The following is a 25713-nucleotide window of genomic DNA, read 5'->3' as shown; positions in this document are numbered from 1 at the left end:
ACATTCTGTGGGGGCTTGGTAACCAGCTACAATGGGGGGGCCGGGATGATTGGATTTGTGAATTTTAGGTAGAAGGTAGAAGATAGGGGTGCGGGGTGTTGGTGGGGTCAGGAGGTTGATGGAGTCAGGTGAAAGGTTTTGTAGGGGGCCTAAGGTTCTGAGGATTCCTTGAAGCTCTGCCTGGACATCAGGAATGGGATTACCTTGGCAAACTTTGTAAGTAGTGTTGTCTGAAAGCTGACGCAGTCCCTCAGCCACATACTTCCGACGATCAAGTAACACGGTCGTGGAACCCTTGTCCGCCGGAAGAATGACGATGGATCGGTCAGCCTTCAGATCACGGATAGCCTGGGCTTCAGCAGTGGTGATGTTGGGAGTAGGATTAAGGTTTTTTAAGAAGGATTGAGAGGCAAGGCTGGAAGTCAGAAATTCCTGGAAGGTTTGGAGAGGGTGATTTTGAGGAAGAGGAGGTTGGTCCCGCTGTGACGGAGGACGGAACTGTTCCAGGCAGGGTTCAATTTGGATAGTGTCTTGGGGAGTTGGATCATTAGGAGTAGGATTAGGATCATTTTTCTTCGTGGCAAAGTGATATTTCCAGCAGAGAGTACGGGTGTAGGACAGTAAATCTTTGACGAGGGCTGTTTGGTTGAATCTGGGAGTGGGGCTGAAGGTGAGGCCTTTGGATAGGACAGAGGTTTCGGATTGGGAGAGAGGTTTGGAGGAAAGGTTAACTACTGAATTGGGGTGTTGTGGTTCCAGATTGTGTTGATCGGAATTTTGAGGTTTTGGAGGGAGTAGAGCTGGAAGTGGGAGATTGAGTAGATGGGAGAGACTGGGTTTGTGTGCAATGAGAGGAGCTTGAGGTTTGCTGGAAAGGTTGTGAAGGGTGAGTGAGTTGCCTTTCCGGAGGTGGGAAACCAGGAGATTGGATAGTTTTTTAAGGTGGAGGGTGGCATGCTGTTCTAATTTGCGGTTGGCCTGTAGGGAGGATGCTCTGAACAGCCGGTGTGGATGTGGGAGAGGAAAGATTGAGGACTTTTATTAAGGATAGGAGTTGACGGGTGTGTTGATTGGCCGAGTTGATGTTTAGATGAAGGATTAGGTGGGTGAGGGCAATGGATTGTTCAGTTTGGAACTGGTATAGGGACTGATGGAAAGAAGGGTTGCAGCCAGAGATGGGAACTTTAAGTGTGAGGCCTTTGGGGGTGATGCCAAATGTCAGACAAGCCTGAGAAAATAAAATATGGGAGTGTAATCTGGCTAGGGCAAAGGCATGTTTGCGGAGGGAATGTAAATAAAACTTAATGGGGTCGTTGTGGAGGTGTTGTGAGGGTGACATGGTATTAGAAGGTGGAAAGTGAAACATGAGGCTGAAATGAAAATGAAAATAAATATAAAAATATATGGGGAGAGATAAAGGTGAACTTCAATTCAGCTACATTCATAACTGGAGCACTGAACGTACCATCTTCCAGATAACACCAAAGCCAGAAGTCACACAGATTATGATCAGGCGATCTGGACAGCCAGGCTGTATGGAAATTACAGCTGATGATTCTAGCAGTTTTGAAATGCCTCTGCAGCAGCCACTTCATCTACAAATCCATGCTGTTGAAGGGTTGGAATGGTGCTGGTACACAAAAGGCTCTCGAAATTTTGCCAGTGACGGTAAAGGTACAGGACCTGCAGGACTTATCTCTTCGAAAAAATATGGCCCTATAGTAAATGATGCATTAACCCATGACACAAAGTCAACTTTGCAGAATGAGGTGGTAGCAGTTGATATTCTGCAATTCTGCAAATTGACATGTCCTTTAAGATGGAAATGCGCTTCTTTTGTTCACAGAAATGTTACTACATGACCATTCACTATCCACTGCCACACAAGCAAGAAATTCCAGAGCAAAAATTTGTATTGCTGACAGATCAGCAGGAATCAAATCCTGAGCATTGGTTATTTTGTACAGAAAGCAACGCAGTGTGTTTCATAAGATTTTATGCATCATGATTGCAGGCATGTCAAACATTTGGGCAATTCCACGTGCATTGCTTGTTTGCACACCCCTGCTTGACCCCTTCTGCAATGCTGTGGCCATGTCTTCAACAGACAACAGATAAACTATTTTTCTCCCTCTCCCACGCTGCACATAAGAAGAAACCGTCCGAATTTTATCATCATTTTCTGCAGAGCCTTGGCAGGCATCAGAACAATGCCTTTTTTCATACCTTTGTATGTCCAGAACTTCTGCAGTGCTACTGGCATAGAATCCTCATCCTTGTAAAAACATCTTTACAAGAACACATGATCCTCCATGGAGACAGTCATGTTGGGCATCTCGGATGCAAACTGTGGAACAGCCGCATGCCATGCATCTGTTGGTGGGCATATTCTGACAATTACAATGTTATCTTCTTCTTCTTCTTCTTCTTCTTCCCCCACCCTTCAGTGACTGTTCCCCATTTCAATAATACACTTTTCAAATCTGATGTCATTATGAGCAATAGTTCTCTTCCTGTAAATTTTATTATGGGACACCCTGTATATTAATGACCTTGTACACAATATTAATAGTAACTTAAAAATTTATGTAGATAATGCAGTTATCTGTAATGAAGTTCTGTCTGAAAGAAGCTGAATATTCATCCAGACTTTGATCAGATTTCAAAGCGGTGAAAAGATAGGTAACTTACATTAAATGTTCAAGAACATAAAATTCTGCACTTCACAAAATGAAATAAGCATAGTATCCTATGGTTATAATATCTGTGAATCACAGTTGGAATTGGTCAGCTCATACAAATACCTGGGTGTAACACACTGTAGATATATGAAATGGACAAATAGGACTAACAGGAGATATTGAAGTTATACAGAGAAGGGCAACAGATTTGTTTGATCTGTGGGAGAGGGTCACAGAGATACTGGAGGAACTGAACTGTAAGACTATTGAAGATAGATGTGAACTATCCCTAGAAAGCCTATTAACAACGTTTCCAGACCAGCTTTTAGTGGTGACTCTAGAAATATGCTACAACCCCCTATGTACCGTATTTACTCGAATTCAAGCCGCACTCGAATCTAAGCCGCACCTGAAAAATGAGACTCAAAATCAAGGAAAAAAAAATTTCCCGAATCTAAGCCGCACCTGGAATTTGAGACTCGAAATTCAAGGGGAGAGAAAAGTTTTAGGCCACACCTCCAAATCGAATCAAAGTTGGTCCATTGTAATATGAGACACAATTTAGGTCGAAAGAATGACGATACAGCTACAGTAGTTTGGTTCGAGTCGTAAGCTTAGCAGTTAAGCTTTACCACGTAGCCATTGCTATGCGTCAGGCGCTCCGTCCGTATTTATACGGGTACACTTCCTTTTCCACGTGCTTCGTCTGGTTTGAATCGATTGCTTATTTTGCTTTGATCTGATAAGTGCCGTTTTCTTTGTTATAGGTGTTTGCGTCACTCTTAAACTGAAAATGCATTACTGCACTGTGTCATGCATTGTTTGTCGCATCCTGATAGTGCGTGTTTACGGCCTGTCGCGGCTCGCGGCATGGTTTGCTTTTGTGCGCGCTACCGCCGCGTACAATTAATAAAAAATAAAAAAAAATAAAAAAAAAAAGAGGAATCATCTCATTAGCGAAACAATGGCGAGAGACTGCTATTTGTTGTTACTTACACTGCTGCTTTCTTTGATAATGATCAACAAGAATCAAATAATAGACTGCGTATGATAGAACATGTTCTGAACGAGAGTTAGGCGAAAATTTTTCTCCGTATGAAAATCTTTGCGGCCGCTTCTTTATTACATCAAATTCTGCACAGAAATTAGAGTCATCCTAGATTTAAAAATCTAGTCACTTGCCGTGCTTCATTTCTGACTGTATCACTATTAGGCATAAGAATAATACGAATATAAACAAGACACGATACGTATATTCTTCCGCGTTTGCTGTTGTCTCACTCTAGTTTCGTAGTTTATTAGGCAAACAGGATTTAAATGAGATAGCAGCAAACATGAAAGAATACATGGCAAAATGTTTATATTCGTATTATTCTTATGGTGAAGAGAATACTGTATGTGATTCAAATTTCATCAGGTTCCTATTAGCTACCATCTCTTCTCACAGATAGGAAAAAATTCAGAACGTAGAGTTGGCCATATTGACAAACATTCCAAACAGTCTTCCCAGTCAGATTTTCGTAGTACACTGAAATTGTGCTACATTCGAAGATGAACAATACGGAATTTGTATTTACTTCGTTGGATAATGTATGAAAATGCAGTGGTCGAAACTCGCGGCAGAGAAAAAAAGCTCGTCTTCCACTTTTTTTTTTAAATTTATTTACTGACGCAGAGGTTTTGGCGCCAGTATTTATCTTTGTGCCTACAAAACATGCCTGCGTAGTGCTACATACATTCGATGGCAGAAGTTAGTTGTGGCGGCACGTACCAACATTTTTCATAACTTCCGCTTGCTTTGCACTCGATTCTAAGCCGCAGGCGGTTTTTTAGATTACAAAAACCGGAAAAAAAGTGCAGCTTAGATTCAAGTAAATATGGTATTGCTCCCACAGGGATCGTGAATACAGGATTAGATTAATTACTGCACACACACAAAGGCTTTTAAAAATCATTCTTCCTGGGCTCATATTTGAATGGGATGGGTAAGAGACCTAATAACTGTTACAATTGGGCATACACTCTACCAAGCACTTCACGGACATTTACAGAGTATAGATGTACATAGATGATATACCATTATATGAACATAATATTACAATATTTGGGGTAAACTGTGTTTATACTGGAGACAGAATGAGTATGGCATTCTGTAACATAGTTTAGTTAAATTTCTACAAAAACACACTAACTATTCGTATGACATAAAGGCCAAAAAATGAGAGTTCTCGCTCCCAAAAATCAGCAGAATTCTGGAAACTGTTTTAATCACTCAAGTAGGCCTTCAATATGAATAACCTGAGTTTGCCTTTATTTCTGAGTGGAGCTTCAGCTGTGGTGAAATAGAACAATGTGGTTTTTTTGTGTGCCATGGTTGGTAACAGGCAATCAGAAAATAAACAGCGCTATGATGAAAAGGTTGCATGAAAGTAAATCACCATCTCATCAAGTGGCACATCCAGTTTTCAACAAGTATCACATTTTAAAGAATCTGAGGTCTCTCTATCCAGAAAGAAGTACGTTTTGTGGTGAGGGAATGATTTCTAAGGAATACAGAAAACAACTGTACCAACTACAAGCTTCAGAAATTACAAAACCTGTCAGTTTTCTTTTTAGGAAACATAGTGATCACAAGAACTTCGATAAATAAATGTTGAGCAAGTGAAGCAGACATTTTCACCAGAAGTAATTTTGGCACTAAAGCTTCTTAAATAGTCACATTGACAACAAAGGTTTGTATCTTACTTCTTCAGAAGCTACAATAAAAGATATAGATCATGTATTAAAATGGTACACTTCACAATGTCAGTAGTACATCACATCGTTCACGTACTCACAATGATGACAGAATGCAGTACCTTTCAACTGACATCAAAAGGTTGGAATGGCTACAGAATCAATTGCTACCATATCTATACTCCATTAAAAAGAAAGCACTACCTCTGAGAAGCAATTCCTTAGTAATGAAACTTATGAAGCTATTAAACCTACAATCATCCAGATGACACACGTGACAAAACAGGTACTGAAGTTATGACTGTCATGTTGTAAAGCATGCTCTACAATAGGATAGTGTGTGTTGCCAGTGTGTATCCTTTCTCTATATCCATTCACATTATGATTAATTGGTAGACATACCAATGTAAAAGACCAAACAATGTTTACGCAACATTTGGTACATGACGTGTCATTTCACAAATGTATGTTTTGCCAGTTAGGGGTTGGTACAGCTGGTGGTGGGGAGTGCATTGGTCAAGTCTAATGGCAGGGATGATCACTGGGGTAGGAGCCACTGGGTAGGGACGTGGGAGCAGAAGCAGCATACAGCCTGACCAGGATATTGCAGAGACTGGGGAGGTGAAAAAAAAGCTACCCTAAATGTGTTGAGCAAAATGTCAGGCATAATAAACGTCATTTCAGGGCATGATTTTAGGAATTCACAGCCTTGTCGAAGTAGCTGATCAATACATCCCAGACCAGGATAATACTGAGTGACAAGAGGTGTACTTTTAAGCTGTGTTTTGGAAGGATCAGCAGAACCCAGACTGGAGGTGACAGCCCAGGAAATCTGCTTCTTAACTAGGCTGGTGGGGTAAATATGTCAAGCAAAGACTGATGTGAGTGATGGTGCATTGCTGTAAAGAGTCTGCAACTGCACAAATGTATTTGTCTTGAATGCCAAATCTGTACGGGAAAGAACGTTTGACATGGAAAGGACGGCAACTGTCAAAATTTAAGTACTGTTGTTTGTTAGCACGTTTAATGTGAGCAGAAGTGTGTAGCCGACCCACAGTGAGGATGACGGTAAGATCAAGGAAAGTGGTGTGGGATACATAATAGGGCCAAGCAAAATTTCTATTCTGAATTCCACACTACTCTCCATTGTAGTTTAGAAAAGTAACGGAAGTAACTTGTAATGGTATTAATTTCAACCCACAAGATACATGTGAATGTCACTTTGAAATTGATGATTTGTGATCTGAGCGGACAAATCTCAATTACAGGCCACACCAAGATTTTTCAAGCCAAAATTTAGGAAAGAAAGTGCTACAAATATGGAAATAGCATGAAAGCTATACCTCCAGAAAAACCAGTCTATGACCAGCACTAGTCCCTCAACACCATTAAGAAAATGGACCCAGATTCTAAGTTTGTTACATTTTCATTGGTAGACCGTCCCATTAAAATCCACACTGAGTGAAAACAGCTTAAAGGCTTCCACTACTATGGCGGTTTGATGTTCCACAGGACCAATCCCTTACGTCCCTGCAAATGAATAAAGTTCAACGGAACAGACAAATGGGATTGATGAGTTGTTGTCACCACCATACTAAAAACTTTACTAAATCCGAAGCTGTGAAAAATAACCAAGTGGAAGATTATTGGAAAATTCTCTGTTTCTTACCAATGTAGGTCATCTCATTTTTACACTCCCCTTGAATGAGAACATATATTAAATCATATTAAGGAATTTACAACCAATTTATACTTCAAGTCTGCAACCAGCTCATCTAATTCACTGTATCAACTTCTGAGTTATGGTTATCAATAACATCAAATAATATTAATCAAATTATCTACGAAAGGGTAGCTACACACTGGCCCTCTCCCTACACCTACCCGAACACAGCTGTAAAGTAGTAACTCAGCTACTGCTAGTAGTCATTTTACCTAACCTGGTGTCTTTGTTGCAAAGCTCTCTGGAGGAAATACGGCTGCCATTTCATCATTGTCTGTTTTCACTTTTAGTTCCATTCCGTAATTAGGTGGTACATATCTGGCAGCAATTCCCTGCAAAATAACAAAGTAATGAACTACACCAGTGAGACATTTGGACAGTTTTTAAGTGCAAACACATAAAAAGTTAACACAGTTTATATCATGTATACCATTACAAAAGAATTTATTCCAAATTAGTATCTTGAGTGATGCACGCTATACATAATACATATGGAATGCACAATTACATTTATTTAAGGTATCACAGAAAAGAGTCAAAGAGCTTGATCACAATAACAATGAATAAGTAGTAAAAGAAATCAGACATTAAGTTTTAAGTAAACAACTGACCTATGTGTTGTACGTTAAACACACATTATCTTCATCATAAAGAATGACCAGATTTTCTTGGATGAATATTGACAGGGGTGTAGAGATCAGAGGAAACAAGCTTCACTTATCACTCAGCGTGCCATGATTATTTCCATGCTAGTCCTTTAAAGTTCTCCATAATTACCCTTACTTCACTTTCTTCTCAGTTTTTTTATGCATCAGACATTTTAATGCCTTGGAGGGCATTTACAAGATTTTGTTGATTGCCTCTAATGCCTTTTTTTGCTATGTCATCAGCAAATACAGTACACAGTATCTTTCCACTATATTTTAATCCAACCATTTTTTTTCTTTCATAGTTTGTACGACTTCTTCAACACATATGTTAAAGTTTTGCAAAGGTACACAACAACTACAAATGCAAGGACACACATGACCATAAAAGAAATACAAATTTATTGGGTCAAGGAATGACATCAAGAAGAATACAATGCCAGTAGTGAGGGTCATTAAGCAACATCAACAAGAACAAAATGCAAGCAATGTACATGTAGCAAATACATTAATAACTGACAGCTGGGAGGCTTACCAGGTTAAGTAAAATGACTATTAGTGGTAGCAGAGTTACTGCATTACAGCTGTGTTCGGGTAGGTGTAGAGAGAGGGCCAGTGTGTAGCTAGGGAGTCAATTTAATTATCATTTCATTCCAGAGAAGCTGTATGGTCATCAATGGTTCCTGCTCTTTTGGGAACAGATACTACCTTCATATATAGTTAAAATATGGCTACCCAGCCATTGACCTACTTGTGCGAACACACACACTACGCTCCAACTCGTATGGGACTTAATAGATTAATCTGCAGTAGAGTATCTGCCATGTAAGCAGGAGATCCCGGGTTTGAGTCCCGGCCGGGTCACACATTTTCAACATGTCCCCAATGGCATATATCAACACCTGTTTGCAGCTAGGGTGTCAATTTAATTACCATTTTATCTTTTCCTACTTAATTTGATTGGTGTTATTTGATTTTATTGTCCTTATAAAGAAACTATTCCCGTTAGGTGTCACTGCTGTAGTGCTGCAAGCGCGTGGTGGACCGGGTGAAGTCCATTGATGAATGTGCTGCATCTGACAGAAGGTACCTGAAGGCATTCTGTTCAAATGTGAGCATGCATTGCACTTCGCTTAGTGGCCTGACTTATGTCCGCTGGCAGTAGGTGTTAGTAACCAGTGAGTTGCTACATCCTACCTAACTTTTTCTCATTTTAGCTACCTTTTCACCACACTTAAATATTGTTTTATATTTTTGTCACTCTTTTTCTGTTAAATATACTCCATTTTCTTCACAGTGGTAGAAAGCAACTCCTATCTCCCATTAATGAACACCATTTCCATACCAATGAATGTGTAAGAGATCCATCAGTTTCTTTCTAGTCTGCTTTTCAGCAGAATACCTAACTGCTTCTGTTGTTTTTGTACTAGTTCTGAACTCAAGGTGGTCTGCACAAAACACTGGTCGATCATTCCTTTCGCTGAATTTTGCCTGTATTTAGAATTATCATGGATGCTGTCTTAGGATAAGACAGCATCCATACAATATTGCCTTTGTTGGTTTTAGTATTATTATTGTTACGCTTTTAAAAATTCCACTGGAAAGTTTCCTATTTCTTAACACACATTAACAATGTTTAACAGTTATAAAACAAAACTGGCACCAAATACGATGTGAACTGGCTACAAGAGGAGTACTCCACTGTTTGTGAAAATTGCAACACCCTGAGGGAATGGTCTAAATCAGTCCAAAACTGGAGGAAGTGTTGAACTATTGAACCATTATAAGTGATTACAATTTCAAAGAAATGGCACACACACACCTGCGAGTATCCCCTTTCATGTAACGGGCAAGCTCAATAGTACTCCACACACAACCAGTGCAGAGGCATCAAATTCAGTAGAAACATGCAACCAAGTGTCAGTATGCCTTGTTGAATGCAAAGAGAGCAATATCAGCATGTGAAAGAGTTTGAGCGGAGCAAAATGATTGGCCTCCATTAAACAGGACGGTCATAATGTGAGACTGTGGTTCATACAGGGCCCATTGCTATGACAAAGATGAGTTTGTTGAAGCAGTGGACAGAAGATGATAATACACAATGATGGACCACACAATGTGACCACGGCATGGGATAACCACCATCTTGTCCACAGGGATGAAACTGAAAGTACAGTTTCGTTTACAGTGTTGACTCAACATTGGTGCACTAAAACAAGTGTGGACATGCCTGTGTTGATGGTCTGACCCTGTCTGATGAGAGCTGGTGGCACAAGACATAGTTTTATTTTTGGGCACAAAAACAATTAGGGTTATGTCAGAACCATAGAACACAAAGACAAAAAAAGGAGTTAAAAGTGCCTACACGTTAAGCCCAATCAACAGAAGGAAAGACAGCTAAAAGCAGGTACTCGGTGAAAGGTCCACATAGAAAAATTGAGGTCCTAAACTGAAGATTAAATGTCCTTTGTCATACTGCTATGACAGATAAAAAGTAAAATGTGGTCAACAGCCGATAACTAAGAAGGCAAATATAAATTGGTATGTCAGTGGTTAAAAGAGGAACATTCCGTCAGGAAATGGTAAACTGCCAAAGACTGAGGGCAATAAGCACAAGGTGGTGGTTGCGGTGGTGGTGGTGGTGGTGGTGGTGGTGGTGGTGGTGGTGGTGGTGGTGGTTGTGGTGGGGGGTCTACATTCAATATCCAACTCTAGGTCCCACTGTAATTAGCTGGATGAGACAGTTATTTGTTGGGTTCATGCCTAGTGAAGCACTCTGATGTTCGATGAAATCTAAGTTGAGACCTGTTTTGTATGTACTTGGTCTTAATGGAACACATTAAGTCTATCTTAAGACTGCTACTTGCAAAGAGGGCATTAATATTGAAAATTCCTGCTTCCTTGCATTTAATGAATACACCACAAAATCTGTTCCACTATTTATTCTCTCTACTGACACATTTCGTATCGAGGAACCATCAGTTCCTCCTTCAAATACCACATCTCTCTCCATTACATCCCGTGCTGCATGTCCCCCTCCAAAAAAAAAAGGTGGAGTCAAAGTGATACTAAATGTAAACACTTCCCCAAAAACTTGTAAAGCCCACAAATATATATTATGCAGTTTACTAAACGTGGTAGGTTTATTCTGAATAAAGATGTAATAACAGTGCAGTTTCCTTAACTTTTTTATTACCGTAGTCCACTAACTTTTACGTAGTTCTGATTTAGATACCATGACAATTTCGTTACACAATGACTCACAAAAAACCCACGTGTACCTATCGTAGATATTGATACAGTTTTACAGTTGATGTGGTAACCTCTCATCTGGCAGTCACTTTATGGAGTTTAAAATAGTTTCTGCACCACCTAGATACCCAGTCAACACATGCTTAAGCAATGTGGATGAAAGCACATGGTGTGTAATACTTTTTGGGAAAGCTACATAACACTAGTATCCCCAAAACTTAACACGGGCTCCCTCCAAGCCTAATGTCTCTTGGATTCGTTTCACAGAAGATAGTACATAGGTAAACAGTTTTCTAGTAGTGGTCAATGACAGGTTTGATAACTAATAATAAGTTCAGTGCTCCACGAAAATTATTTATTACAGCATTAAATATCAATAAATTGCATCTGTGGGCCCATTGCTTGAAATACGATTAACACAATTGCATACAATCTCTACACAGCAGCTATGAGGTTGTGGTTAGATTATGGTCCAGGTGGTGAATAAAGTTGACACCCACTTACAAACGAATTTACCCTACTTTCTTTGTAAATTATACATTTGCGGTTTTGATTTTAATTCTAAACAGAAACTAATCCTCAGACCATATTTAACAACATGTTCCCATTTGTTAACATTAGCCGGCCAGGGTGGCCAAGCGGTTCTAGGTGCTACAGTCTGGAACCGCGCAACCGCTACGGTCGCAGGTTCGAATCCTGCCTCGGGCATGGATGTGTGTGATGTCCTTAGGTTAGTTAGGTTTAAGTAGTTCTAAGTTATAGGGGACTGATGACCTCAGTCCCATAGTGCTCAGAGCCATTTGAATCATTTTGTTAACATTAATTATTTTCAATAATGAAGTTAGTCTGGGCTGTAAACTTCATACCCATATACCAGCAGCTGGAGGATCAGGACTGGCCAAAATCCCATTCTACAGGCTCCTCATCCTTTGCAACAGTCATGTTATTACTCAAAACCCCAGTCCAATGTAGAAGATAATTCTCTGCACTGATACTTCTCTCAGCTTTCAATGTTGCCAGTCCTGCCAATCCACATTTCTGTCTGTGATTTGCTTAACAATAACTGCTCTCAGTGGAACCTATCATTATCGGCCTCCTCAAACTATCAGTAAATGATTGTTAACTTCATGGAGTGGAGAGAGACAGCATCATTCTAACACAGCACACCTACAGGTCGTATTATACTGGGTGGTCAGAAACAGTTTGAAAATCTTCTAAGGATGTTACAGGATAGGTTGTGCTGGGAAATAACTTGAGAAAAAATATGATACATTCCACCATTTCCAAGTTAATTAACACCAAAGTTAGCCAATCAAGCTGTTGCGCAGCAAGTTCAAGTGGCCTGCCAGAGACGGTGTCGTCAGCAAATTCGTTCTTCATTTGGTTCCCTAAAACCAGAGAGAGGGACAAAAATTGCACATGGAATTGTAGTAAGGATCGAACTGGAGCCAAAGGTTGAGCAGTCTTCTGCACTCTCATCTAACAACTGACACCAATTGTATCTGACCTGCCATTTTAATGTGCATGCACAACAATCTGATTGGCTAACTTCAATGCTAAGAAAGATACAATGTATCGAACTTCTTTCTTAACAATTATTTCTCAGCACAACGTAAGCTGCAACATCTTTACAAGATGTTTTGACTGTTTCTGACCATAATGGACAATTTACAAGCTGATTCAGAAGATGAACCCTGGTACACCCTCGTAGCATTCTGTACTAATACACTCATGTCATGTTAAGTCATGATTTCAAAATGCAAACACATGTAGCAGCACCCAGGCTCAGGCAGACTTGTAGAAGACAGTCAGTAATACTCAGATTTGTGGAAGATTTTAAATGTCTCAGGCAGCATGGTCAATTTTGTTGTGCAAAATTCCAAAACATAGTTAGTTGCTGTCATACAACCTCATCCATAACCTCGTGTTTGCGGTCGCCTCTGATACAGAGGTTCACGTTTACACTCTGAAAGTGTTAGTTTTATCACTGGAGGGAACATTTCCCCTTCCAATGTCTTATGAAGTTTCTTCTGTAGCCCAAGAAATATTGTACAATATAAAAAGCGGAAGAAGTACAAGAATGTTGGGCCAATACCCAGAAACAAAGGTCTAATGATAGGCATTTGTCATCTTTCCAATTCCCTCCTAGCACAGGACTCTGTTTGCTGTAGTGTTTTCAAGAAATCTTCAACAGTGCTGTCAAGATGCGAGGTAAGTGGAAATTTTGACTAGGGTCAGATTCTTGTTTTATTTGAGTTCACATTGAATATAAGACAAACTGAGTTCAAATGAGTTTCTGTTTAGTCAAAGGTTAGCATACGAGTTCAAGTTGGATAACAGTTTGTGGGGACATACTTCTGAACACAAGAAAAGCTTTATGTCAACAGCAAGTCAAAGTTACAAATGAAATCTTGTGCATTCTCATATTTCTATAGACCATGATAAATCCTACTTGCCTTGGAAAATGATCTAAAAAAGGATGGATGGATGGATGGATTGGTGGGGTTACTGGGACCAAACCACAAGGTCAGCGGTCCCTCAATCCTTCGTGTGTCAAGGAGGCAGTAGTTCCCAGAGAGGGAGGACGAATTCCAATGAACCTGACTGTATCCGGGAATCAAGAAAACCAAGAGAAAGAAGCAAAAGGAGGGGAGAGAGGCATAAAAGAGGTGAAGGTCATAGATTTAGCATGCCCAAAAAGCAGCTGGAGGCGTCCAGGACACGTTACGCAATTACAGATGCACACACTCGTATTGACCATGGTTCCCACACCCTTCATTACCACATGAAAAATAACTACACGGACAGCTGATACAATCTCAGGAAAAAGAACAATGATGACAAGACACTAAACTAATGACAAACGCAAAAGAATAAGAAGAATTCAAAATGTGAGAAGGGCTGGACCCAGACCCGACCACCATACAAGGGCAGCCATGGGGCCCCTTAGTCATAGAAGCGTTGGGGCACCCCTCCAATCCCTCAAACGGGTAATGAGGCTAATGTGGCCTAAATCACAGAGAGGAGTAAAAACCTCTTTCTTGGGTAAAACGTAAATCCACATCAACTGCTTAAGTATCACCCGCTAGCGTATGACGAAGTTTAAGGTTTCACCATAAGGTGGCCAAATTAGAGCAATCTAGCAAATTAGGGCAATCCGGCAAGATGTGGGCCACTATCAGACGGGCATCATACTAACAGTGTGGTAGGTTTTCATATTGGAGAACGTGGCCACGGGTCAGCCAAGTCTCGCCAATGTGAAGCCAACAGGAAACAGTAGATTCCTTGCAAGAAGCAGGAAGGGAAGACTGCCACATGGTCGTGGTCTCCTTTAAAGTTCGCAGTTTCTTCACAGAAACCAGGGTACACCAATCTGTTTTCCAAGCCTCCAACAATAAATTGATGGCATATCATTGACAGACGGTCTGTCTCCGGTACCTCCACCTCCAAAGTTGGCCCTCTGGTAGTCAACTTGGCCAACAAGTCCGTTTCCTGGAATCCCTACCTGGACAAGGGTCCAAAGACAGTCTACCATCCAGCTTGGTGGTAGTAACAGGGAGTAACTGCCAACTAAGAACATATAGCTCGTGCAAGAATGAAGGTGGCTGAGGGGTCGAGCAATGGCCACTAATTCTGCACTGAATACACTACATCGGTTTGGCAGGAAACATAATCCTCTGCACCCTGTATGTGTGTATGCATAACTAGTGTGTCTGTCGACTGCACAGCTGTCAGTGTATACTACATCTGAGCCTGGAAATGTGTCAAGGATGCCGAGCAACAGACAGTAAAAGGCCATGGAGTCTACAGAGTCTTTCGATCCAAGAGATAGGTCAAGACAGATCTGAAGACAGGAGTGAAGGTGATGCCAAGCCACACACCAGGCTCCTCAAGACGGGACAGAATGAGAGCTTTGTAGAGCTGCAAAAGTAAAGAGCGGTCTGTGCCCCTAGCTAGTGTTACTGGGACAACTAACAGTACTAAGCTGTGACCAGCATTTCTCTTTAAGTTGTCAGAGATGGAGAGGCCATGTCAGCTGGGCATCAAATACCAATCCCAAAAAGCACTAAGACTCCACCACATTGAGTACTTCATCATCGGTGTAGAGTTCTGGTTGAGGATGAACAGTACATGGTGACCAGTTCATGGTGCATATCTTGGCAGCGGAAAACTGGAAGCAATGAGTGAAAATCCAGGACTGTGCCTTTCGTACAGCATCCTGCAGTCAGAGTTCAGCAACACCCACAGTTTAGGGGCAATAGTACATGCAAAAGTTGACAGCATACTGGAAGGGTGACACTGTAGACCCATCAGCTGCAGCTAGAACATTGATAGCCACTAGAAAAGTTTAATAAGTCACAGATGCAAAATACTAACGTGAATTCTTTACAGACGAATGGAAAAACTGGTAGAAGCCAACCTCGGCGAAGATCAGTTTGGTTTCCGCAGAAATGTTGGAACACGTGAGGCAATACTGACCCTACGACTTATCTTAGAAAATAGATTAAGGAAAGGCAAACCTACATTTCTAGCATTTGTAGACTTAGAGAAAGCTTTTGACAATGTTGACTGGAATACTCTCTTTCAAATTCTAAAGGTGGCAAGGGTAAAATACAGGGAGCGAAAGGCTATTTACAATTTGTACAGAAACCAGATGGCAGTTATAAGAGTCGAGGGGCATGAAAGGGAAGCAGCGGTTGGGAACAGAGTGAGACAGGGTCGTAGCCTGTTCCCGATGTTATTCAATCTGTATATTGAGCAAGCAGTAAAGGAAACAAAAGAAAAATTTGGAGTATGTATTAAAGTCCATGGAGAAGAAATAAAAACGTTGAGGTTCGCCGATGACATTGTAATTCTGTCAGAGACAGCAAAGGACTTGGAAGAGCAGTTGAACGGAATGGACAGTGTCTTGAAAGGAGGATATAAGATGAACATCAACAAAAGCAAAACGAGGATAATGGAATGTAGTCGAATTAAGTCAGGTGATGTTGAGGGATTTAGATTAGGAAATGAGACACTTAAAGTAGTAAACGAGTTTTGCTATTTGGGGAGCAAAATCAGGGTGTATACAGGGACAAGGAAAAAAAATTCCCGGATTATTCCCGGATTTCTCCCGGATATCCCGTTTAAAAAATATGCTTTTCCCCGGGCGACCTACTGTCACTTAGCACAGAAAAAGTTCCCTCGGAACTGTAAAACTTATCAATCCTTTGAATGGTTAACGTTTTATATAATCGCGTAGAACTTCCCGGAAAAAAAAGAAAAGCCGGAGCAGAGAAGTTTTGGAAAGACCTTTGATTTGCAGCAACATATACGCTGCATATTTTCGTATTACGAAAGTATAAATTCGAATTGCACCAAACACAGCTTGTTAGTTTCCGGAGCGTTGCAACCGAGGTTGTGATGTCCTTTTGTAAGCGAGTCATATCTCAAGCCACGAGATCTCGCCAGCCGATGACAGCAGCTATTCAGAGCATAGGACACGTGTTATAGTCAGCCACTAGCAAGATTACTGGTTACATAGCGCGAACACACAAGAGGAAAAGTTAATGGTTTACATTAATGTACACAGTATCGTATATCTACAAGAAAAGCTAAGCTTTCACATGTAATATTGGTCTTTTTTTGGTGTGATATACTTTAAGATACATCACACAAATGTGCCAGTAAATTTAAAATTGTGACATGAATGCCTCGGCTCGAAATTCTTGAAGTGGCTGGTCCTCAAACTGTTCAGTTTCGAACGCTCTGTGATTAAGATATCCATCCCACTTTCACACACGTAACATAATTCATCTTGCGTAAAAAGAAATTTACTTTGAAAGTAACGCTTTTCTAACCACCGTTCGCAATACTGTTAGTTATAGGTTCGATTTACCAGTTGCCAGAGAGCGCCAAAAACGACTTATTGTGCGTGTGCAACTGCAGTGGTGTAGGAAGCCCACATGTTCATGTGTATAAAGCACTAAGAGAGCTTACACTACACCATAAAAGAAACAGGGCATCAGAGGATACTCCAAAAGGCATCAAAATTTCGTGAATCATACTAAAATGCATAATTCGGCTTGAAGTGCACATTGGTTTTTTCCAGATTTACAATGAAGTAGGTCCCATCTGATATTAAGCTTTTCAGTGTGGTTTTTGGGATGTAAATTTTCTTGGAGTACCAGTACTCTACGATCTCATGTTTGGTTCTTTATTATGGCATAATGCCATACATGGCAGAAGATGATAACGTGCACTTGAAATTCACCGAACAGTTGGAAGTACCCAAAATTGTTAAATGAAACACTTCGTTTCAAATAAAATGATTGCCTCAGCGGAATTTCTTTAGCAAACTTGCAAAAATAACTTCATTCTTCTGCAAGGCGATTAATGCTTGACTGCTACTAACTCGGAAAGAAAATAAAATCAGAAACTGAAATTAATAATATATTTTTGCCCTCTGTAATTATGTGAATGCATTTTAATTCACTTGATAGCTCCCGGCCACAGAAATCCGTTTTGTTTTCATTTGACGTGGGAGCTGTACACGAAGAGAAGCAGCGAAATCGCTTAACGTAAACACGGGTCACGTGGAGACTAACCCCCTCCCCACTACAACTCAGACAACTCTGTGCAAGCGCGAATCTGGCAGCTAGGGCGCGCGAGAAAAATTTTTCTCGTTTGCATCTGGCTGCTTGCTGCTACTACCGATGCAGGTAACAGCCAAACTTCAAGAAGCGGGAAGCGAGAGAAGGTACTGCTTATACGCGAGTCAAATGCGCATGCGCAACAGACCGCTGGCAACTGGTCAAACAAACCTAATGTGAACAGTTGTGACGTCATGCTCATAGCAAGCAGTTTATTGTTATGAAGAATTACAGTCTGCGCCCTACGGCCTTTAACATATTTTTGCTATCTGTAGACGCTTGTGCGTGCACGGTGTTTTGTTGTCGTAAAATGCACATTTCCTTTGCCACTACAGTTTTATTTTTTTCCCTCTCGTTTATATTTTATTGCTGCAGTATCATTCTCCAGTAGCAGGATACAATAACATTCTTTGCTAGAGAATCAATTCTGCAGTCAAAACTACAAAAATGTAACTGAAAGCTAAAACAATGAAAAATTCCCGGAATTCCGAAAAATTCCCGGTTTTTTCCCGGATGAAAAAATTCCCGGGTTTTTCCCGGAATTCCCGGTTGTCCCGGGTCGTATACACCCTGAAAATAACTGATGATGGTCAAAGCAGAGAGGATATAAAATGTAGACTGGCAATGGCAAGGAAAGCGTTTCTGATGAAGAGAAATTTGTCAACATCAAGTACAGATTTAAGTCTCAGGAAGTCGTTCCTGAAAGTATTTGTATGGAGTGTAGCCACGTATGGAAGTGAAACATGGACGATAAATAGTTTGGACAAGAAGAGAATAGAAGCTTTTGAAATGTGGTGCTACAGAAGAATGCTGAAAAGTAGATGGGTAGATTAGATAACTAATGAGGAGGTATTGAATAGAATTGGGGAGAAGAGGAGTTTGTGGCACAACTTGACAAGAAGAAGGGACCGGTTGGTAGGACATGTTCTGAGGCACCAAGGGATCACAAAGTTAGCATTGGAGGGCAGCATGGAGGGTAAAAATCATAGAGGGAGACCAAGAGATGAGTACCCTAAGCAGATTCAGAAGGATGTAGGTTGCAGTAAGTACTGGGAGATGAAGAAGCTTGCACAGGATAGAGTAGCATGGAGAGCTGCATCTAACCAGTCTCAGGACTGAAGACAACAACAACAAACAACAGAAAAGGGGGCAAACTCAATGCAGAGCCCTGGGAGACTCTGGTATCTTTTGTGGTGGGGGGTGTACTATGAGAGAAGCACCAACCTGAACCCAGAAATTACAGTGGAACACGAAGTTCTGGTTAAAAATCAGGAGTGGGCCCCGGTGGCCCCAGTCGTGTATGGGAGCAAGGACATGGTGACATCATAAGCCTTTTATAAGTCAAAGAAGGCAGCAATAAGACATTGACACTGAGCAAAAGCTGACCACCTAGCAGACCCAAGGCAGACCAAATTGTCAACTGTAGAACAGCTTTGGCAAAAAATGTCCTCGGACGGAGCCAAAATACCCCAAGACTCAAGGTACCAACAGAGCTGATGAGTCACCATATGTTTGAGCAACGTGCAGAGAACATCAGAGAGACTATTTGCGCAATAGCTGTTCATCTCAAGGAGGTGTTAAGCTGGTTTCAATACTGGGATGACTATGCTATCTAGCCACTGAGACGGGAAGTCACCCTTGCTCCAGATATGGTTGAAAATGGCCCTGGAGCCAAGTCAGGGCAAAGGGCCAAGGGCACCAACTAATTCCCACTCACTGAATGGAGCACTGCATGGCACCAGGTGACATGTAGTAAATGGTAAGTGAAGTGTCTCTCTCCACTGTTAGTGGACACAAAATGCAGGCTGATAATTCTCAGATGTAGAGGCTCAAACATAATGCAAAGCAAAATTTTCGGTGACAATGTCAGTGTTAGTGTAGACTATTTGCAGGTATACCAGGTACACCTGCAGGGGACTGGTCTCCATAGGACATCAAATCTTTGCCAAAAACCTTTGAATGAGGTGTACACAGTCCAATGATAGCAGCATATCGTTCACAGTATTCTCGTTCCTGTCATTTTATGAGGTGGCTGACATGGGTACGGTTTAAAGGCAATGAGCAGCTCCACCAACTGATGTCACTTGTGCACATTTGAGAGCCTATCTGCAATCTATAATGGACACGGCAATAATTCTAGGGGCCCACCAAGGCACTGTCTTCTGACGGAGGGATCCCAAGGAAGAGGGGTTCACTAAGTCAGCTCTGGACAGTGGCATCGATACCTCTATGTGGTGGGGTGCGAAAGGTGACCATTGGTGGAAGCATCCCAATCAGTTTTGTAGGTAGCCCCTCTAGATGGATGCCTAGGAGACTGATGCTGTGAGTGGGTCAATTAGAACATGATCACTGTCACACAAGTCATCATGGACTCAGCAGTAATGGAGGGAGGAAGAAGTGGGCTGCAGGTGAAAGATCAATGGCCGAATAAGATCCTTGTGCCGTGCTGAAGTGTGTGGGAATACCAGTATTCAAAAGGTAAGGATCAAACTCTGTGAGTGAGTTTTCACAGCTCTAACCCACAAAAAGTGGTGGGCATTGAAGTCACCCACTATGAAGAGGGAGGGGGAACAGCTGAGATAACAGTGCAGCAAAAAAAATGTTCTGCGATTCTACATCATTAGGAAGGAGATACAGATTACAGATGCTTAATTCCACAGATGACTTCACAAGACCAGCCACAGCTTCCAAAGTAATATTAAGTGGAATGTATCTGCTGTAGACAGAGTCGAGAACATGCGCCCTAACATCTCCCAACACTCTTTCATGGTCAATGGAATTCTTAAAATATCCCTGTTAGCCATGTTCCACATTTCAGGGAAACAAGTTTCCTGAAGGGACTGCAAAAAGCAGGAGAAATATCCAAGACGCTTTGTAGCTCAGCTAGGTAGTGGAAAAAAAAACTACAGTTCTACTGGAGGATCATTCTGTCAATTTCCTGTGGGGGTGTGAAGGGTCCAAGGACGCAGGTCATGCCCCATGGCTGCCTGCTGCCACCAGTTACAAGGATACGGCATCAACAGATCTGTTTAGATAGAGAGAGAGAGGGAGAGAGAGAGAGAGAGAGAGAGAGAGAGAGAGAGAGAGAGTGAGTGGGTGGGTGGGTGGGTGGGTGAGTGGGAGGGATCCAAGGCACTTGGGCCACTGCAAACCCCACCTCACATACAGAGGCAGAACATGTAGAGTTCAGCTGCATGGAGGTTACATGAATATCCTTTTTGGAGGACCACTTCTTGTCTTTCTTCTACTTCAATGAACGACCTCTGCAAGGGCTTGTGTGCCCCAGATTCTGGGACAGATCAGGAACACAAAGGCCTATGATCCGCAACTTCTGGCTCCTTCAACCATTGTATGGTATCAAATTGCAGGTCAGTACAGTCCTGGGAGGGAAGTGTCCCGAGGGCTCCCTTTTTGGTAAGGGACGCTGGAGGATGGAGTTGGCTTTTCAGTTAGAGTTGGGGACTGACATGCCCAGCGGGTAGCGAGTAGACACTCCCAAATGGGGTGTGACAGAAGCACTAGGAGGAGGGCTCCCAGTCACCTGGGGAGCAGGTGTAGTCAAGTGGGCCCAATGGCTTGATGTAAAAGGCACAGAGGACAATGGTACAGTCCCTACAGAGAATGACATCGTTGTTGCCACAGCGTACGTCATCGTCATAAGCGTAGGACGTGGATGATCATATTTCTTCTTGGCATCTTAATATGTGAGTCAGTCAAGAGTCGTGCATTATTAAATTTTCTTTTCTTGTTGTAAAATGGTGCCCTTTGGTGAAAAGGGGCAATGGTGCTTCCCACAGATGACATAGACAGTGGAAGGGGCATAAGGGGCATTTGTGTGCAATGGACGTCCACAAATCCTACAAATGGGGCTGGTGCATGGGAAGAGGGACCATATGGCCTGACACCGCCATGACACACCATCACCTTGACCTTCTCAGGCAACAACCGTCCTTCAAAAGCAAAGATGAAGGCTCCAGTATCCACCCAATTATTCTTTGGCCACCACTGGACACAATGTACTTGTACAATGTACAAGTGAGCAGCACTTGTGACTACATGAGGGATATCATTTTAAACAGAACAGAGGTACTCTTCATATTTGAAGACGCTGTCACTTCTGCAGACCTGTCTTCGTGATGTTCAATGAAGAACAAAGACTTTGTGGTCAAAAATGAATCCCCATTTGCCCTAGAACAAACGAAGTATTAGGGGGACTATTTCACACCTTGTCTCTCAACCCTAGGTTCCTCTCCTGGCATAGACACAGAGGGGAACATTTTGGGCTCACATCCCTCCTTCTTATAAAATGTCTTAGCTTCAGAAGGGACGGCTGGGTTCGTGTGGACACCATCAGAAGAAAGTTTAATTCGCTTCATGTTACGGGGTAAAGTCAGTGCCAACACGCCAGTCGGGAACGACAGACGGGACGGCTGCGAGAATCGGTCAGCCTATCGCATGCTGACCAACCTCCCTCCAGGATGACAAAGTGCCAGCAGCTGCACTTAGGTAAAGAGGGCATAAGCGCCACGCCCAACTGGTGGCAGCCCACTTGGATAGCAGCTTCAACGTTAGCCACTTCGTTAGCCTACACATCGTAGCCTCTATCATTAGTAATCTCTATGTAGTACAGGCTTGTGTTTGTCTATTCTGAAGAAGACAGATTATTTTGTATGTCACCCTTTTCTTGTTGCACATGTATCAAAGGTAAGTATTTGTAATTGTCTAGTTGTAATAAAACTCATTAACATGATTCATTTGATTGTCTAGCGAAATGAGTATGCAGGATTCATAGACACAACATGGCAATGAAGATGTCCGAATAACATGGTGCCAATGATAGGTTGGTTGTTTGGGGAAGGAGACCAGACAGCGTGGTCATCAGTCTCATCGGATTAGGGAAGGATGGGGAAGGAAGTCGGCCTTGCCCTTTCAGAGGAACCATCCCGGCATTTGCCTGGAGTGATTTGGGAAATCACGGAAAACCTAAATCAGGATGGCCGGACACGGGATTGAACCGTCGTCCTCCCGAATGCGAGGGTGCCAATGATATAGGAGCACTAACACAGTGACACCCTGTTAACTTTTCGAACCCAGAGCAACCAGCTGCCACTGATTGTCTCTGTTTTGTTTCGTTGTCAGCTTTTCTGTTTTTCTGGCACCTTAATTCTACCTTGTCTTTTCTTTGTGGGGCATGTTTACATGTTTTAACAGTGTCTCTGATAGTGTTTTTCCTATTCAGTGTTTTCAGGTGGGTGTTGCAGAAATGTTCTTTGCTTGTGTACTTATTTTTCTTGCTTGCATTGTCTCTTTATTGCATTTGCCTACTCCTAAATGAGCAACCCACCTCTCCCACCCCCTGCTCTTTACCTCAGCAGCAAGTGATAGATGCAACGCAGCTAATACAGATGTTTCAGTTTCAGACACAGCAGATTGCAACCCTTATAAACAAGGTACATCAGTTACTGGCCAACCAAGTGACCAACACAGCGTGCCCAACCAACCAACATGTAACAACTGTAGCTCTAAGTGCCATACCACCTTTTCGCCAGTTTAACGGAAAAGAAGAGGAATGGCTTGAATGGTTGCAACAGCACAAAGCCCACATCACTGCTCACGAAGTATCAGGTACTGTGAAACTACATTCCTTTTCGACAATAAAAGGAAGTGCAGTCTTTCACCTCACTCAGAAATTGTTCCCTAATGCCACTTCCTTGAACTTTCCTATGATCAGGTTCTAGGTGTTCTAACTATTATGATCAACAAGTGAATGTGGTGGCAGTTAGGTATCAATTGTTTTGTTGCAAGAAAAGTTCAGAACAAACTTATTGCGCCTGGGTAACACATCTACAGGGTATAAATTCAAACGTGCTTGTGGTACTTTTATGCTCCGTGATGCAATCGTGTACGATGTACCTGATATCAAACTTAGAGAACAGTTTTTGCAACAGTCAGATCCATCATTTCATCATGTAGTGCAAATTCTAGATCAACAAGTGAATGTGGTGGCAGTTAGGTATCAATTGTTTTGTTGCAAGAAAAGTTCAGAACAAACTTATTGCGCCTGGGTAACACATCTACAGGGTATAAATTCAAACGTGCTTGTGGTACTTTTATGCTCCGTGATGCAATCGTGTACGATGTACCTGATATCAAACTTAGAGAACAGTTTTTGCAACAGTCAGATCCATCATTTCATCATGTAGTGCAAATTCTAGATCACTATGATTCAGGTGCCGAAGCAGCCGATAAATTTGAGCAGCCACCAATTTGTCAAGTTGAGTCGTCCCTTGCTCACGATTGGTCGAGTAGGCAGCAACAGCACACACGTGCCAAGCCATGTACCAGTTCTCTAAACAGGCGGCTACATCAGTGCATTGAATTAAGTTATGCCTCAGTGCTACTCACGGCACAAACACCAAGACTGCTCCTCCAGACAAGCACAGTGTTACACTTGTGGCAAGAAAGGTCACATACAATCCGTACGTTTGCAACAGAACAAACGTAAGACTTCCACTCACTCACAACGCTCTAGTCACAAGGCCCATGTAATCAATGCAGTGTATTCAAAGCCTGCTGCAAGCATTAGCAAAACTAGCAAGCTAACAGCTTCTTCAGTGCTACGCCAGTCCAACAAACGTTTTGTTCATTTGCATCGTAGTGGAAAATGTATGAAATTTCAGTTGGACACAGGTGCCCCTGTTACACTGCTGAATCGTAACACACATAACTGTTAGGATCCCCACACCTGGCTACATCTAGAACGTACCTGATGGCGTATAATAGACAAGACATTCCCATTCTCAGAAAATGTACTTTCTTTGCCATGTACTGCTTGCATACGCAAACTTTGACTTCCACAGTGTTACAATCACGCGATTGTGAGAACATATTTGGCCTAGATTTGTTTTGTTTTCAAATTCAGGGCAATGTGTTGTCAGTGACTGCGTCCAATGTCAACGACAGCTTGCTGAAGGAATTCCCTGAACTCTTTTTTGAAGGTTTAGGCAAGGCTAACAATTTTGTTGCACATATTACTGTGAAAGACAATGCTCAGCCAAAATTTTGCTGGGCAAGAAGTGTTCCCATTACATTACGGGACAATGTGGCTGCTGAACTTAAGGAATTGCAAGATACTCGAGCTGTTGCGTCCATACAAACTGGTCAATGGGCAAGTCCACTGGCTTTGCTCCCAAAACCTTCAGGCCGCACTTCAAATACCACTAGATGAATAATCTCAAACCGTGTGTGTGTTGTGAACATTCATTTGGCTTTGTTTAAACATTTGTGTTTGCCTTTTGGAACAGCTGACTGCTCAAGTACTAAACTGTTCAAACTATTTGGACGATATTGTAGAAGCAGGTCATACACCTGAAGACCACAATGCAAATTTCTTTCGCACGTTATTTTATGCAGGACTAAAGTGTAGACTGGACAAGTGTGATTTTTTAAAACCTGAGTTGCAGTACCTTGGTCATGTCATAAACAGTCAAGGTGTGCATCCTGTTCAGTCACATCACATTTGTTGGCCATACATGTATGACCTGCCAGTTCCTTGCAATGACACAGAATTGCAGTCAGGCTTAGGGAAAATGAGTATTATATTCGGTTCATACCGAATGCTGGCCCCCCCCCCCCCCCCCCCCCCCCCAATGAACCATCCATGGACCTCGCCGCTGGTGGGGAGGCTTGCGTGCCTCAGCAATACAGATAGCTGTACCGCAGGTGGAACCACAATGGAGCGGTATCTGTTGAGAGGCCAGACAAACGTGTGGTTCCTGAAGAGGGGCAGCAGTCTTTTCAGTAGTTGCAGGGGCAAGGATGATTGACTGGTCTGGTCTTGTAACACAAACCAAAACAGCCTTGCTGTGCTGGTACTGCGAACAGCTGAAAGCAAGAGGAAACTACGTCCGTAATTTTTCCCGAGGGCATGCAGCTTTACTGTATGGATAAATGATGATGGCATCCTGTTGGGTAAAATATTCCGGAGGTAAAATAGTCCCCCACTCAGATCTCCGGGCAGGGACTGCTTAAGAGGACGTCAT

The 25713-nt window shown here is 42.1% G+C and overlaps 1 protein-coding gene across 2 annotated transcripts in view; it reads right to left on the bottom strand.

Moving 5' to 3' along the window:
• LOC126092134 (little elongation complex subunit 2-like) overlaps positions 1-25713 on the bottom strand; it is a 266729-nt gene that overhangs the window by 130056 nt on the left and 110960 nt on the right. For both annotated transcript variants that reach the window (XM_049907590.1, XM_049907591.1), the window contains one exon: positions 7358-7472. In XM_049907590.1, the coding sequence (XP_049763547.1) occupies positions 7358-7472 (115 nt within the window). The remainder of the gene's footprint in view (positions 1-7357; positions 7473-25713) is intronic.

The sequence above is a fragment of the Schistocerca cancellata genome, chromosome 7 (genome assembly GCF_023864275.1).
Source record: "Schistocerca cancellata isolate TAMUIC-IGC-003103 chromosome 7, iqSchCanc2.1, whole genome shotgun sequence".
Lineage (NCBI taxonomy): Eukaryota > Metazoa > Arthropoda > Insecta > Orthoptera > Acrididae > Schistocerca > Schistocerca cancellata.
Note: the sequence above shows the minus strand (reverse complement) of the source record. Positions and strands in the feature narration are given on the sequence as shown.